This window comes from Lithobates pipiens, unplaced genomic scaffold, assembly GCF_037356315.1.
Source record: "Lithobates pipiens isolate NorthernLeopardFrog02 unplaced genomic scaffold, aLitPip1_a1.2 Scaffold_10, whole genome shotgun sequence".
NCBI lineage: Eukaryota > Metazoa > Chordata > Amphibia > Anura > Ranidae > Lithobates > Lithobates pipiens.
The window spans coordinates 186,870,146-186,886,289 of NW_027507686.1; the positions used below are offsets into that span (position 1 = coordinate 186,870,146).

At 42.7% G+C, this 16,144-nt stretch overlaps 1 protein-coding gene across 3 annotated transcripts in view; it reads right to left on the bottom strand.

Annotated features, from left to right (window-relative positions):
* Positions 1-16,144, bottom strand: part of LSP1 (lymphocyte specific protein 1) — a 113,779-nt gene that overhangs the window by 23,407 nt on the left and 74,228 nt on the right. For all 3 annotated transcript variants that reach the window (XM_077460725.1, XM_077460727.1, XM_077460726.1), the window contains exons 4-8: positions 13,291-13,358; positions 12,735-12,837; positions 11,906-12,013; positions 3,559-3,602; positions 1,644-1,725 (exon numbers count right to left, since the gene is read on the bottom strand). In XM_077460725.1, the coding sequence (XP_077316851.1) occupies positions 1,644-1,725; positions 3,559-3,602; positions 11,906-12,013; positions 12,735-12,837; positions 13,291-13,358 (405 nt within the window). The remainder of the gene's footprint in view (positions 1-1,643; positions 1,726-3,558; positions 3,603-11,905; positions 12,014-12,734; positions 12,838-13,290; positions 13,359-16,144) is intronic.

A 16,144-nucleotide genomic window follows, 5' to 3' on the forward strand; every position in this document is an offset into this window, starting at 1 on the left:
CCCCCCCCATCCTCCTCCCACAGTAACCAGCTTCTAAATTCAGCTTGTTCAATTAAACCATGTTTACTATGTCTCAGTTTATGGGAGGGACAGGAAGCTCTGTACAGAGCTATTCCTATTCATTCTGTGCAGCTGAGGCTGCAGAGAAAGACTGATGAGTCTGTCCTCAGTCCCTGGCTCTGTCTTTAAAATGAGACATCAGGGGTCTATTTAGACACCTGATATTTCACCAAAGCCTCCCCAAAGAGGAAAATAAATAGAAAACACACACACACGCCACACTGACACCAGTGGTGGAACTACCAGGGTCGCATAGTCACACTTGTGACTGAGTTCTGACATTTTGCCCCAAGATGGCTGGAAGGTGGCCTGCTGCAAGATCGTAATAAAGGGTCCCACAAAGGGAGTAAAGGACTCTGGAATCAGTGGGATGAGCCCCAGTTGAGGGCCAAGCGGTCCCCTCCATAGTTTCAAGCAGCTGGGCCCTGAAGGTTCTAGTGGCACATCTGCCCGACGCTATGCTATGGCGTTCTGACCATGGAAGCTTTCCCTGCCGACAGAATACAATGATCACATTTGTTGCGGCTGTGATGCTTTTAATCATGGTGCAGCAATGATGATCCGCTCTATGTTTAGCGGGCACCAAATGCAACTCATGCCTTAAACACTTGCAATGCACACAGTTGCGGTGGTGCAGGGGTTAGAGCAGGTGGTGAGGGGGCGATACATCGCTTCTGCACCACCTGTCAAATGCTCTCTGTAAAGTGATCCATCACAGATCATTCCTCCGAGTGCAACCACAAGTGCATACAAAAGCCCTTAGGCCTCATGCATACTGAGGCTCCTGCACTTAGCTGCAGCTGAAGGACACATTTGCATCATCCAGTCCTGCTGTCTGAGTGTGACAGCTTCTGCAACTGGACGGCGCACCTGGTATGTAAATTTAGGGTAGTATGTTCCCAGGGGTGAATAGCCAGATCGCAAGCAGTCTGCATTCTGGGCCTTCATCCCTGAGTGCAAACTGCTCCAGACAGAAGTACCATTATGTGGAGCGCCCAGCAAGTTTGATTGGGCATCAAGTTCCAGTGCATTAGGCCTATGTGCATGCAGCTTTAGAGGAAGGAAAGATTGAGCCACAAATGGAGAAATACACTACCAGCTTGATTGCTCGGGCCTGCTTGAATCACTAATGCCACGTACACACGACCGGACTTTGAGGGACTAGGTCCGACGGACTGTCGGCGGAGTTCTGATGGACTTTCCGAATGAACAGACTTGGCCACACACAATCACACCAAAGTCCGCCGGATTGGAACGTGATGACGTACGACCGAACTAGAATAAGGAAGTTCATAGCCAGTAGCCAATAGCTGCCTTCTCGTCAGTTTTTGTCCGCCGGACTAGCATACACACGAGCGGATTTCTCGGTAGGAACTGGGTCCGGTGGAAAATTTTAAAACATGTTCTATTTCTAAAGTCCGCCAGATTTTTGGCAAGCAAAGGTCCGATGGAGCCCACACAAGATCGAATTGTCAGATGGACTCGTTTCGTCAGACCTTTGCTGTCAAAAAGTCCGGTCGTGTGTACGTGGCATTAGAGATTGTGGATATGTTGTCATTTGTTATAAGCTGGCAGTTATTTACCTCTATAGCATGTGTGTACAGTTCCAGGCGGTCATCGATCTTGTGTATTGGAAGGGGTGGTTCACTCCTCTTTATACTGTTACTGTAGGTAAAAGAGAATATAGTGATTCCAATACCATAGACTGGACAAGATAGAAAGAGAAATAGGAAATAAGAAAACATCGGCTCATGGCCTACAAACATTTGTGTTGAAGTGATGTAAGCAGCTCTCGGTAAGCGGACAGGCCCTCTTCCTATTAATATATACATTCAGGTCATAAAAGACTCCTTAGTCTCAGCTTTGGTGCACTATGTTCTTGTATTGAGCCCTGTCCCTCGTAGTTGTTGGCGAGACAAATATTGCACAGCATGATGTAAAGCCAAGCTATGTGTCTAAAGCCCTTTGGTCAATCACACTCTTCCTGCCAGAGGCATCGGGAAGAGGTCCAAAGACATGAACAATTCCTCCTACTGTGTTCTGGACAAGGACCAGCCGTAAAATGTGCTTCTCCATTCCATTTGTAGATCATGTCAAATGGTCATTGAATATTGATTATTTTAACTCCATTTGTATCTAAACTATATTATGTAGTTTAAGCGTTTCTAAATCCAAAACTTTTTATAGTTTTTTAAAAAGTGTGAAAGGGTTAACCAGTCAGGTTTTGCTGGGAAGATTCAGTCCCATGAATTGACCTGTGACCATTAGCACCAGGACTATAAAAGTGTCGTAAAATCCAAAGTTGTCACCAGGTCAATATCTTTCAGTGGGGGCACTTGTTGAGAACTGTCCAAGAGGGGACCTTACCTTATTTCAGTGAAGTTTCCTTCCTGTTGTATGTACAGGGCATCAAGCGAAAGAAAAATCTCTTTTCGCCTTGCGTTTCTCTTTCTCCCGGACAATGGCTAGTAATTTAAAGGAGGAGAATTACAACCAAACCGCGTTTGGCTGTACTTCTGTGAATGACAGGAGTGAAGTTCGTTCTGCACTTCTGAGACCCTTTTTCAGCAGGCGGTGGGCTTAAGCCCGCTGACGTCACCGAACCGGTCCAGATCGCAACAAAGAAGTCGGGATTCACCCACATGCCTGGACTGGCACCCTGCTCTCAGGGCCCTCTACCCCCTCTTTCATGCTCTACAGCCCCATCCTATGCAGCTCCCCGTTTCCCCCTCCCCCTGTTCCCTTCGCCACTTCCTTTCCTCTTACCATCTTGCCCACGCCTTTTCCCCTACTCTTGTCTCCCAAGCCTTCTCAACCCTCTCTTGCTGGAATTCACCCTCTTGGCTAGTCGTGCCCCTCTTGTGAAGTTTGACGGCCAACCTATTCGCCCATCCCCCTTCCCTTGCACATCACACCAGACTGATGCCTGCTGCAGGAACTTTCTACCCAAAAATATTTTTCCCCAGATGCTAGGCCCCCACCACATCTGGACTCATCCAGTCAACCCCTCCTTTACGATTGTTTTTGCTATGGCCCATTGGGTCTTTTTTTCCTTCTTTACCTGTTTAATTTCAATAATTTTTTTTGTGGAAGAAAAAAAAAAAAAAAAAAACCTTAGTGGAGACGGGCTTTAGTAGCCAGCACCTGGATTGTCCAGCTATGATAAGAGGAGTGTGTCACGAGCAGAGCTATGGATTTGCTTTAGAATATTTGATCACTTAAGTCCCAAAGAAATCTAATATGCCATCTGGAGACTTGGCACCCCAAACATATGAGCTAGCTGAACCCTTTAAAGCAGAATTAAACCCTCCTGTCCTATTCAGCTAAGGAAGCCATTTTTGCTTCTGCACATGTGATCAGTCATTTGATGGTTTGACAGTTTGCTTGAGAGCACAAACAACTGACAGTTCCTGAAATACCAGGAATATAACTGTTTTTTGTTTTTGTTTTTTTAACTGTTAAATCAATATAATTTAAACACTTTAAGATGAGACATACCTCTTCTGGATGGAACGATTCAGAATCTCTGTTCTCTCAGTTACCTAAAAAGGATATAAATATATTTCTTTACTGGAACACTCTAGTTTATATTATTCAGATTACACAGATTGTATAGTTAAACACATGATCGGCTTTGTTAAAAGGAAAAAAAAATAAAAAATAAAAAAAAAACTCACCCTACTGACCATTTTAAAATACATGCCAAATTGCTAAAAAAAATAAAAAATAAAAAAATAAAAACCACACACACTCTCTGACCCCAACAGCAAGCAGAGTAATCATTTAAACAACATACTTGTGTGTCACTATACCATAAATCCATAACAAACAATATGTTTTAGGAAAAACATCTGCTCATTTGTAAATGTGTCTACTCTACAGTGTCATGTAAAATGTATTCCATAATGCCACAGCTCTGCAATACTTTCACACTTTGCATACCTATGGCTGAAAATTGATCTAAATACAAACAGTAACCATCAGAAAGCTGGCATTTACATACCCTCTCTAAGAGGGCTTCAGCCTAGGTTGACATTGAAGCGATTTGTCATGCGATTTGCGAGATCAAATCGCATGACAAGTCGCAGCCTATTGGCGGCAATGGCACTGTTCCAATCCGTGCGACACCAATTTTGCGGTGCAGCACCAATTTGCAAAAGTAATTCCTGCACTACTTTTGACGATTTCAGGTGCGACTTTAATAGACATCTGTGCATGAAGCCACACAGAGGTCTATCAAGTAGCACCTGAAACCACGTTGGCCTTGTTACTTTGAAATTTCAAAGTCGCATCAATGTGAACAACGACTTAAGCTGATTGGGGTTGATTTATTAAAACTGGAGTGCAAAAAATCTGGTGCAGCTGTGCCTGGTAGCCAATCGGCTTCTAACTTCAACTTGTTCAATAAAACCTGGAAGCTGATTGGTGTCTATGCAGAGCTCCACCAGATTTTGAACTCTTCAAATTTTAGTAAATCAGCCCCCATTGTGATATAAAATACGTGTTCCGTCCTCTTATATTACCTGCTTCAGCTTTTATTACTGTTTTTTTCTCCCAAAGGCCCGATTTATGTCCAACAGTTGGTTTGAATTTTAAATATGAGCTATTTAAAGCTCTCCTCTAAAATATTCTGAGCTACATGTCATTATAGTGATGAGCACAGGTGTCATCAAGCATCATCTAGCTTTTCCTAGCCCTCAGCCATACACAAAATAAATATATATATATATATATATATATATATACATATACACATATACACAGGGGGGAATGCCTCATCCGAACACACCAAGCTCATCACTAGTCACCAAAATTCCCAAACATAAAACGTTTTTCTTATTTGGTAGTTGATGGAGGCATTGGAATCAATCCTTATAATCCTCTGCTAACTATGCAATCCTGTTGGGTAACAGCACAGGTGCAGCTGATAATTAAGCTACTTATTACAACTTGTATATAGCTGTTTTGGGGTTGTAAGGACTCATCATTTTAGTCCCGCTGCGATTTGACAAAAAAAAAAAAAAACACGGCAAGTGCCTCTGACTTACACCGACTTGAAAAAGTTGTACTGACCGTCAGCTTTGAAATTGCACAGACGTAGCGCAATTTTAATGCCACATTCAGTGTGAACCATCAGGCCGCGTACACACGGGCGGACTGTTCGCCCAACCTTGTCCGCTGAACAGTGTTTGGGCGGACAGTCCGCTCGTGTGTGGGCTTTCAGTGGACAGTTTCAGCGGACAGTTGGACGGACAAGGTTTTTCGGAAATTCCGAAAAACTGTCCGCTGAAACCTTGTTTGAGCGAACAGTCCGCCCGTGTGTAGGCTTGTTCGACAAACTAAGTTCCGCGCATGCTCAGAAAGGATTTACACGCCGAAAGTTATAATGCAGTGTATAGGACGTCGTATTTTTCGTCCCGACGTACGGCACGTTCACGTCATCGCGCACGGTTTCAGCGGACTGTTCGTTCGTCGTGTGTGGCCATGTCCGTCCATGCTAATTTTGAGCGGACTGTTTGCCGAAACTGTTGGACGGACAAAGTTGGGCGAACAGTCCGCGCGTGTGTACGCGGCCTCAGTCAACGTTTTAGAAACCCTTTTTTTCAAATAGTTAGTGCTCCTTTATATTACATTTGTACCACTGGTACAAAGCATGCAATATCACAGGAAATCACTGAAAGTAATACCTAGTACCCAGTAGTAGCACTATATCAAAGAAAATGGGCACCAAAACAGGTAGTAATGACAAACTTAATATATTGTCACCAAAAATGTTTGGAAATTAAACAAGCATAATATTAACAATGGTAATAACACAATTTAGTATACAAAGTGACTAACAGTAAGAACCAGACATAAGATGACATTTGCTATCCAGGTCAGCAAGTACCAAGGCCAGCTCAAGTGCAGCAGTGGGCAGTAGTAAAGCTTAATCCACCGAGTGCTGGAACTATACTGCCAAAGTGCATTTAGGGCGGCGATTCTAATTATAGACCAACTAGGTATGCATTGTCCAAAAAAAGAAAAGAAAAGGAGAATGGTTGAGAAGGGGGCAGGGAAACAAAGGGGACTTTATTATGGGAGATGTTCTTCTGCCGGCTATAGTTGTGGCCCTTTAAGAGCATTGGTACACTTAAAAGCAGCCCTACCTATTACATTATTGGAGGGGTTAAAATTCTTGCCACGACCATAGATTGTGTACATTGCCCTCCAGCTGCTGTATTTTAAGGAAGAGGGCAATCAGGGGGTGGTAAACCCACAGCTCAACCACCTGTTTTTACCACCCTCAAAAGCAAGTTTAAAAGGAATCCTAAAGCACTAGCGCTTAGAAGTCTAGATGCATCAGGCACTGTCAGGCAATGCTAGGTTGGGGGGGGGTTGGGGAGTCCAGAAGCTATTGTTTTCCTTGCCAATATGCAGACTTTGGCAATGTCCGCAGTGCATCATCCCCCTCCCTCCACCGCCTATACAAGTCTGCCTGCCCCGTGATGTTGCTGAGAGCAGCCAGAAAGGATGGGCGGCCATAACTGAAGTCCTTCATGCCTTTAGTAGAAATCACTTTGTTCTCCACCCTTCCCAGTCCCTATGTAAAGGCTGAGCATACAAAGGAAATCGTAACTAGCGCAATCATCTCCCTTCACTGTCCCCAAACCGTCACTACCCTGGCAATTGCATGTATAAGGCTACAGTCATAGCAATGCATTTTTTACATGCTTTTTGCAGAAATGCATAACTTTATTTTAATTATTTTTAATTTATTTTTTTTAAACATGGGTTCCTATGGTACGAGTTCACATCAATGCATTTTTGTGCCTCTGCATATTTTGGACTGGGTCAGGGACTTAAGTAAATGCAAAACAGTGCTTTTGTTGTTTTTTTGGCTCAATAGACTTCAATGGAGATGCTCCAGAAAAGTATGTAGTGCGTTTTTACTGTGATTTTTGCCACGATTTGCGGTTTTTTTTTATCAGAAAAGAATAAATAAAAAACCCACCCCCCCCCCCCCCCCACACACGAAAAATAAATAAATTGCTGTAGGAAAATAAATAAAATAATGCAAAATTCACTGCAGAAATGCTCAAAAGCAAACTGCATAGGTATGAATGGAGCCTTATGGATCAATCACACAAGGTTGCAGTATTGTGCTACCATTATCAATTCATTGCTTCTGGTAGTGATTGCAAACGGTTAGGGGTCACAAGGGATGATTGCTGCAGCAAAATGTACCTAAATGGGCTCTTCTACAGTAATACTCAAATACGAAACACACTTGTTGATACTGAACATATGTTCTAAAACCACTGGCAGACCCTCTTTCATCGTGGATTTACCCAGCTGCTTCTGTTCTATATTATAAATTTCTTTTAAAGCAAAAGGTAAAGGCCGCATTTGTTTCGTTTGGGATAGACTAGGAAAGGGTTACACCCTCTGCCAAATTTTCATCGCTCACTGTGTACTCATTGGCCAAATGAAGGGGTAACTCCTTCTATTTGTATTGGTGAGCATGGTCACTAAGGCTGGATTCACACCTATGCATTTTTTTGTGCCTTTTGCAGATTTGCACTACAGAACATATTCCATAGGAAACCATGATAAATGGACTGTAGTGCAAATCTGCAAAATGCGAAAAGCACAAAAAAATGCATAGGTGTGATTCCAGCCTTAGACAAAAAGTGACGGGAAATTTTGAAGTCGTCACCTGAGCAGGAAGAGAGGTAAAATCCTCCATTTCAGACATCACAAATAAAAAAAAAAAAAAAAAAAAAAAGAATGGTTCCACGCTTTGGTTGAATTGTTAGGTTCCAGTACATATGTGCAGAAAATCTGCTTCCTCCCCTTGAGCAACTACTGGTTTAATAGGAAAGGGAACAGTGGGTGTGGCGCTGCTTTATAAAGGTAAGTTGTGATTAGGGAAAGAACTTTTTTTAATTGGAGCCTATTGATCCAATTAATTGATCATGTGGTCACAAAAATTAATATATGTGGAAAAAATAAAAAATAAAGTGATTGTGTCTAGCTTTATAGAAGCACATCAATTAAAAAGTTGAGTAAACTAAAAAAGTGAAAAGTGCTTCTAACTATAAATTTAATGTTAAAATTCAAACCCTGCAAAAGTATCCTCCAAAAAATAAAATAAAAATATACATGTATTGGCAGTTAATATAAACACAACAACAAGTAAATTCATAAATGAATAATTAATTTAATGAAAAAAGTGACATGTGCTGAAATATAAATCCAAAGTGATGAGTTGCTATAAACTTAGTAATATAATAAGTCAATAATGGATTTGTTGGACATAATAAAGTGACTGGTGCTGCATATAAGTCCAAATAATAGTGCTACAACAACTGTGTATATTTTCATAAGATTGTGCTTACATTCTTTTACCGCACTCACCGAAAGGTTCTGCCCACAGGGGGGTAGACAGCATTCACAACACACACTGGCTGAACAATCGACCATTTCGGACACCTGTTCCTATGACAGCCCACTATAGCTGGGCATACACACAGAGATCTGGCAAGTTCAATGGGAGTGTGTAGTGCTATCTGACGGGGGGGGGGGGGGGGGTTGGGTCATGGATGCAAGGATCCATTCAACCTGCTGATTGAAAAAAAAAAAAGACTGTGTGTGTGTGTGTATGTGTGCTCTCTGCTTAACCTCTTCAGCTCCAGAGTATTCACCCCCCTTCCTGACCAGGCCATTTTTTGCGATATGGCACTTCCTTACTTTAACTGACAATTGCACGGTCGTGTGATGCTGTACCCAAATAAATTTTTTGCCCTTTTTTCCCCACAAATAGCTCTTTCTTTTGGTAGTATTTGTTCACCTCTGTGTTTTTTTTTGCACCATAAACAAAAAAAAAAGACCGACAATTAAAAAAAAAAAAAAAAAATACAGAAGTTGACCAAAGGTGGCGGTAAAGAGCAGAAAAACCACGTGATTTGGTGAAAGTTGGCTGAAAAAGTCCTGCTGTGTGTATGCAATACAAGTTAAGGGCCGACGCCCTTTGTACAAAAATCCAAGGGAAAGTTTGTACAAAGTCCTATCGTGTGTATGAGGCTTTAGCCTTATTCACATAGGTGTAGCAATCAGTACGACCGGGCGGAGGGCCAGCTTAATGCAGCTGTGCAAGCAGCCTGTTCAAAGCAATGACAGGCGGCTGGCTGCATGGACCTCTAAGCTAATCTCCGATGCATGGATCAGAAGGCTGTCTGTCTGAACAGGCTGCCTGCATGTAGTTCCACTGGACATCTGTGCATCCCTTGTGGGTGAGGACAGTCCCTGACATGAGTGTATGTATTGGTATGCCTTTGTGAATGAGGCCTTAGGCTGGATTCACACCTATGCATTTTTAGTGCTTTTTGCAGATTTGCACTACAGTCCATGTACCATGGTTTCCTATGGAACACGTTCTGTAGTGCAAATCTGCAAAATGCAAAAAGCACTAAAAATGCATAGGTGTGAATCCAGCGTTTTAGTCATCACTCAAATTGTAACCTGCATCTGAAATACAAAAATGTAATTATGATTGACGGATTTGGTGCTGAAGAGCCATAAAGACAGTTTTTTCACATATTTTGATTAAAACCACTTGCCGACCACGCATTGCAGTTTTTACAGTGCCGGCCGTCTGCGCAGAATCACATATATTATATTATATATATATATTATTCCACAAAAGTGAGTACACCCCTCATATTTTCATAAATATTTTATTATGTCTTTTCATACATCCTTTCTTGTGCATCTTTAGAAGAGGCTTCCTTCTGGGACGACAGCCATGCAGACCAATTTGATGCAGCGTGTGCTGTATGGTCTGAGCACTGACAGGCTGACCCCTCACCCCTCTGCAACAATGCTGGCAGCACTCATACGTCTATTTCCCAAAGACAACCTCCGGATATGGCGCTGAGCACGTGCACTAAACTTCTTTGGTTGACCATAGGGAGGCCTGTTCTGAGTCCAGCTAAACCGCTGTATGGTCTTGGCCACCGTGCTGCAACTCAGTTTCAGGGTCTTGCCAATCTTCTTATATCCTAGGCCATCTTTATGTAGAGCAACAATTCCTTTTTTCAGATCCTCAGAGAGTTCTTTGCCATGAGGTGCCATGTTGAACTTCCAGTGACCAGTATGAGAGATTGAGAGTGATAACACCAAATTTAACACACCTGCTCCCCATTCACACCTGAGACCTTGTAACACTAACAAGTCACATGACACCAGGGAGGATAAAAAGCTAATTGGTCCCAATTTGGACATTTTCACTTAGGGGTGTACTCACTTTTGTTAACAGCAGCTTAGACATGAATGGCTGTGTGTTGAGTTATTTTGAGGGGACAGCACATTTATACTGTTATACAAGCTGTAGGGCCGGTTCACACTGGGGGCGATGCGAGGCGACACGACTTGCCTCGCCGCGACCTGCTGCGACCTCAGCGGCGACTTGCAAATGACTTCTGTATAGAAGTCAATGCAAGTCGCCCGAGGTCGCCCAAAAGTAGTACAGGAACCTTTTTTCTAAGACGGAGCGACTCGAGTCGCTCCTCTTAGAACGGTTCCATTGTACAGAACGGGGGCGACTTGTCAGATCGCGGCACGGCAAGTCGTGTCGCCTCGTGTTGCCCCCTGTGTGAATCGGCCCGTACACTCACTACTTTACATTGTAGCAAAGTGTCATTTCTTCAGTGTTGTCACATGAAAAGATATAATAAAATATTTAAAAAAGGTGAGGGGTATACTCACTTTTGTGAGATACTGTATATATATATATATATATATATATATATATGTGCTTCTGCTTTTCTGGGTAGGGGGCACTCCAGCCAAACAGTGGGTGCCAACCAATGGATGACCGCCATCACCTGCTGATCGGCGAGGAGAAAGACAGGACAGAGTTCTGCTACTGTAAACAATACAGAGCTCTGTTCTGTCAGCAGGAATGTGCCGGTTTTTGTTTCCCTGCAAAGAAGAGAATAGAAACCGGTACATCCCTTAGTGAAAGCAGTACACACATAAACACTGGTTAGGCCTACATTTAACCCTTTGATCGACCTAGATGTTTAACCTCTTACCAGCCAGTGTCATTAGTACAGTGACAGTGTATATTTTTAGCACTGATCACTGTATTAGTGTCACTGGTTCCCACAAAGTGGCAAAAGTCTCAGTTAGTGTCAGATTTCCACCATACTATCTCAGTCTCACTATAACTCGCCGAGTAATGGCTGCCATTACTAGTGTAAAAAAAAAAAATCCAGTACATATACCAGACACAATAGCTCAGCAGGGGAGATCACTGTACTAACGTCAGAACAGCAGCCCCGACCGGAGCTGACAGGTTTTTTTTTTCATTCAACCCAGCGAAAAGAAACTCATAGGGGGTTATTTACGAAAGGCAAATCCACTTAGCACTACAAGTGCACTTGGAAGTGCAGTCGCCGCTGTAAATCTGAGGGGAAGATCTGAAATGAGTGGAAGCTCTGCTGATTTTATCATCCAATCATGTGCAAGCTAAAATGCTGTTTTTTATTTTCCTTGCATGTCCCCCTTGGATCTACAGTGACTGCACTTCCAAGTTGCACTTGCAGTACACTTGTAGTGCAAAGTGGATTTGCCTTTAATAAATAACCCCCACAGTGTGTATCAGGCTTAAGGAGGACCAACGTTTCTCAGTGGAGGCATCAACAAATTAAAACAATCCCATAATTGTTTCTGGTAGATCCATCAGATTTCTCTGAGCCAAAACAGGTTTTGATAAGGGGGACATTTTCTCTGAAACCAATCAGAGGCAAAAAAGTTCCTACTAGGAAAATGTAGGAGTGCTATAGCTTTATAAAATCACCTTCACTGTGATGGTGCCATCTCCTTCCTCTCCATCACTGCTCACTGACCGCCTCCGGGTTTCCACTTCATGTGTTACGCACCGGTCCTGGTACTCTTCTACCTGTACCTGGTGCCAGAAAAAAAGAAAACAGGATAGTAAATATTCACATGTATACTACAACAATCTTTTTTGTTCTTTGTATAACTCTTGCGGCAATTCTTTCCAAGTTTCCTGTCCAATAAATATATAGTACCACTGAGGACCATTCACACTTAAGTGTGTGCACTGCAGCATGTGTGGTAATATACACGTGTAGATGTGAATGGGTCTTTATAGACTACCTTTAACAACAAGCTAAACTGTAGCACATAAATCTGTACCGCCTTTGCGGTGCGGTAGGTCAACATTTTGCGGGTTTAAACCAGCGTTTCTCAATATTTTCAACACAGAGGAACCCTTGAAATAGTTCTCCAGTCTCAGGGAACCCCTGCTAAAAATTAGAAATCTACAACTCATGATACATTAATGTGATGGTCAATGAGAAGAATGGTTCTTACGCTTGTGGTCATTGGGAAGAATTACCTCCTTACAGATAGCTAAAAAGATCAATGGTGTCATTGGGAACTTATGTGAGAGGCAGAAATGGCCCAGTGCGGAAGAAACCCCTAGCATCCGCTGGAGGAACCCAAGGGTTCCACAGAACCCTGGTTGAGAATCACTGGTTTAAACAGTCAGTGAGGAGGCAAGCTATTGTCAAATACCCTCTGAAAAGCAACCCACCTTCTGATCACTTTCCAGAGGGGTGGCAATAATAGCGGCACATGTGAACAAGTACCTACAAATTTACCTGATGTCTAGCATGCACATATCTCTCTTCCTCTTCCTCTTGTTCTTCAGACTCTTTTTCGGGAACTCTTGGACTTGGTGGTCTGTAATCCTCATTTATTTCTCTGGAATAATACAAAGCAAATTTTTATGAATCAGTTTTTCATATTCGGACGGCTAGCTGTTCCTATGGTACCTGCTCCGTAGAATGGAAAACCACATCAAAAGCAAGAGCCAGTTTCTAGCTACACAATATGGCAGAGCTACACCATACCCCCTGTATCAGGGCAGATTTATCATCCTACTGCCCTAGAAACTAAGTATATTCCAAACAAGTTATAGCGAGACGGGCTAAAAGGAATGATTTACGGGGTTCTACCTACTACCCTAAAATGAGGGGGGATTTTTTTATTTTTATCTGTGATGGAAGGATCTGTTTTAGAAGGCTATGCTGTGTTTTTGATCTTTTTGATCCTAATATCAGTTTTATACTGAAATGTAAGTCATGATTGGTTGCATAGCATGGATCCAATTCTTGTGTTCTTCATTTATAATGATATCTAATATAATAATTGTACCTTGTTTCCCATTGGCTGGAAGAGATGATTTCTGTCTGTTCTGTGCAGAGTTCTGGTTCATCATTTGCCTGTTAAAGATAAAAAAAACAGATGAATGTAAATGGGTATCACTGTGACTAAGAGGTTAGTACTCCTGCCTAGCAGCACCGGGGTTGTTGGTTTAAATCTCAGCCACGGCACTACCTGCCTGGAGTTTCCATGTTCTCCCTGTGCCTGTGTGGGTTTCCTCCGGGTGCTCTGGTTTGCTTCCACACTCCAAAGACATGCTGGTAGGTTAATTGGCTCCTGTCTAAACTGGCCGTGGTATGTATATGGATGTGAGTTAGGGACCTTGGTTTGTAAGCGCCTTGAAGACTGGGGCTGATGGTAATGTACAGTATGAATTTAAATTGGTGGCACTATGTAAGTACGTGAAATAAATAATTCAATCAGTCATAACATTCTGATCACTGACAGGTAGTGAATAACACTGATTGTCTTGTTGCAATGACATAAAAGTCGGTGGGTTATATTAGTGAACATGTTGTCCCTGAAATGAATGTGGTAAAAGCACAAAAAAATGGGCAAGCGTAAGGATTTGAGCGACTTTGACCAGGGCTAAATTGCAATGGTTAGACGACTGGGTCAGAGCAACTCCAAAACTGCAGCTCTTGTGTGATGTTACCGGTCTTCAGTGGTCAGGAGCTACCAAAAGCAGTCCAAAGAAGGAAAACTGGCAACTGGGTCATGGGCGGCCAAGGTTTATTGATGCACATGGGGATCGAAATGTAGTCTAAACCAACAGGAGAGCAATAAGAGAGCTACTATATATCACAGTTTGTTGTGTATAGGGCTGTGTAGCCGCAGGCTGGTTAGGGTGCTGACCCATGTCCACAGCCAAAACACCCTACAATGGACATGTGAGCATCAGAACTGGAGCACAGAGCACAGGCCATGTGAGTGTTGTGTGTGTTTTCGTCTGCGTTGTGTGCTTGCATGTATTTGCAGCACACAAGCAAAGAAGGATTTACCCCCTTCATGACCAGAGCACTTTTTACGATTCGCCACTTTGTTGTTTTAACTGACAATTGTGCGGTCGTGTGGCGCTGCACCAAAACAAAATTGGCATCCTTTTTCCCCACAAGTAAAGCTTTCTTTTGGTGATATTTGATCACCTCTGCGGTTTTTATTTTTAGCGTTATAAACAAAAAAATTGTGACAATTTTGAAAAGAAATCGCAATATTTTTAACTTTTTGTTATAATAAATATCCCCCAAATATATATATATATATATATATATATATATATATATATACATTTTCCTCGGTTCAGGACGATATGTATTCTTCTACATATTTTTGGTTAAAAAAATCACAATAAGTGTATATTGATTTGTTTGCGCAAAAGTTATAGCATCTACAAAATAGGGGATAGTTTTATGGCAATTTTATTACTAATTGTTTTTTACTAGTAATGGCGGCGATCTGCGATTTTTAGCGTGACATACGACATTATGGCGGACACATCGGACACTTTTGACACTATTTTGGGACCATTGTCATTTATACAGCGATCAGTGCTATAAAAATGCACTAATTACTGTGTAAATGACACTGGCAGGGAAGGGGTTAACCACTAGGGGGTGATTAAGGGGTTAAGTGTGTGTTAGGGAGTGATTCTAACTGTGAGGGGTGGTGGGCTACTACTCGCGTGACAGCGATCACTGCTCTAGATGACAGGGAGCAGTGATCTCTGTCATATCACTAGGCAGAACGGGGAAATGCCTTGTTTACAAAGGCATCTCCCCTTTCTTCTGCTCCGTGATATGATCGCGGGGACCCGGCGGACATCGAGTCCGTGGGACTCACGGTCACGTAGCACGCAGCGGGCACACGTGCGCCCACAATGCCGCATGTTCAAGGGGACGTACTTGTGCACCCTTTTGCCCACCCATGCCATTCTGCCAACGTGTATCGTCGTGTGGCGGTAGGGAAGGGGTTAAAGTATAACTAATGGCAAAACTTTTTTTTTTTGTTCTGTTTTGGATAGAGTGGGGAGGGATTAGAACCCCAGTCAGTTTTTTCTGCTATCTGACCCCCCCCCCCCCCCCCCCATTAAGGAGATTCAACCTCTCTATTTGTCCTGTTTGCCATTATCATTGAAAGTGAAAGTAAGAGAAAATACCACATTTTGGGTTGTCCCCAGAAAAGTAATAGAGGGGAAATCTTTCAATGGGGAGTTCTGGTGACCTGGGAGTCCCCAAGTAATTCCTTGAATTTTCAGTTATTTCCTCTCACTTCCTGTTTGGCTATGGGACAATAAGTAAAGGGAAATCACAGAAAAAAAAATCTGACAGGGGTTACAACCCACCATCGCTCTATCCAAAATGACATTTTTCCTATAGTTCTACCTTAAGCCGGCCATAGACAGTTCGAATCTCAAGCTTCAGCAGGGCAGAGATTTGAACTATGTATGGGCATGCTGAATATACCCAAGCTGGTCGATCAGGGTAGAATCAGAATGCTGGATTTTACATGCAATTATCACTAGCGGCTGTTATAGCCACTAGCAATAATCACTGTGTTCTCCCGGCAGGGGCCGCTTCCATGCCACCCCCCCCCACCCCCCCACCGGGAGAACACAATGGCTCGGTGGGAGGGATTCCCCTGTCAACATTGTCTGTGTTGATGGGGGAAGCGAGCTAATTTCTTTCCTGAAACCCGCAATTCGCTTCATCTTTAGCCGGCCTTCAGTATTATCTGATTGTCTGACTGTCCTTATAACAATGTGTAGAGAGGACACATAAAAAGACTTTGCTAGAAACAATAACTGTTCTGTTTCTTTATTTAGAAAGCATTGTACTGATTTAAACAG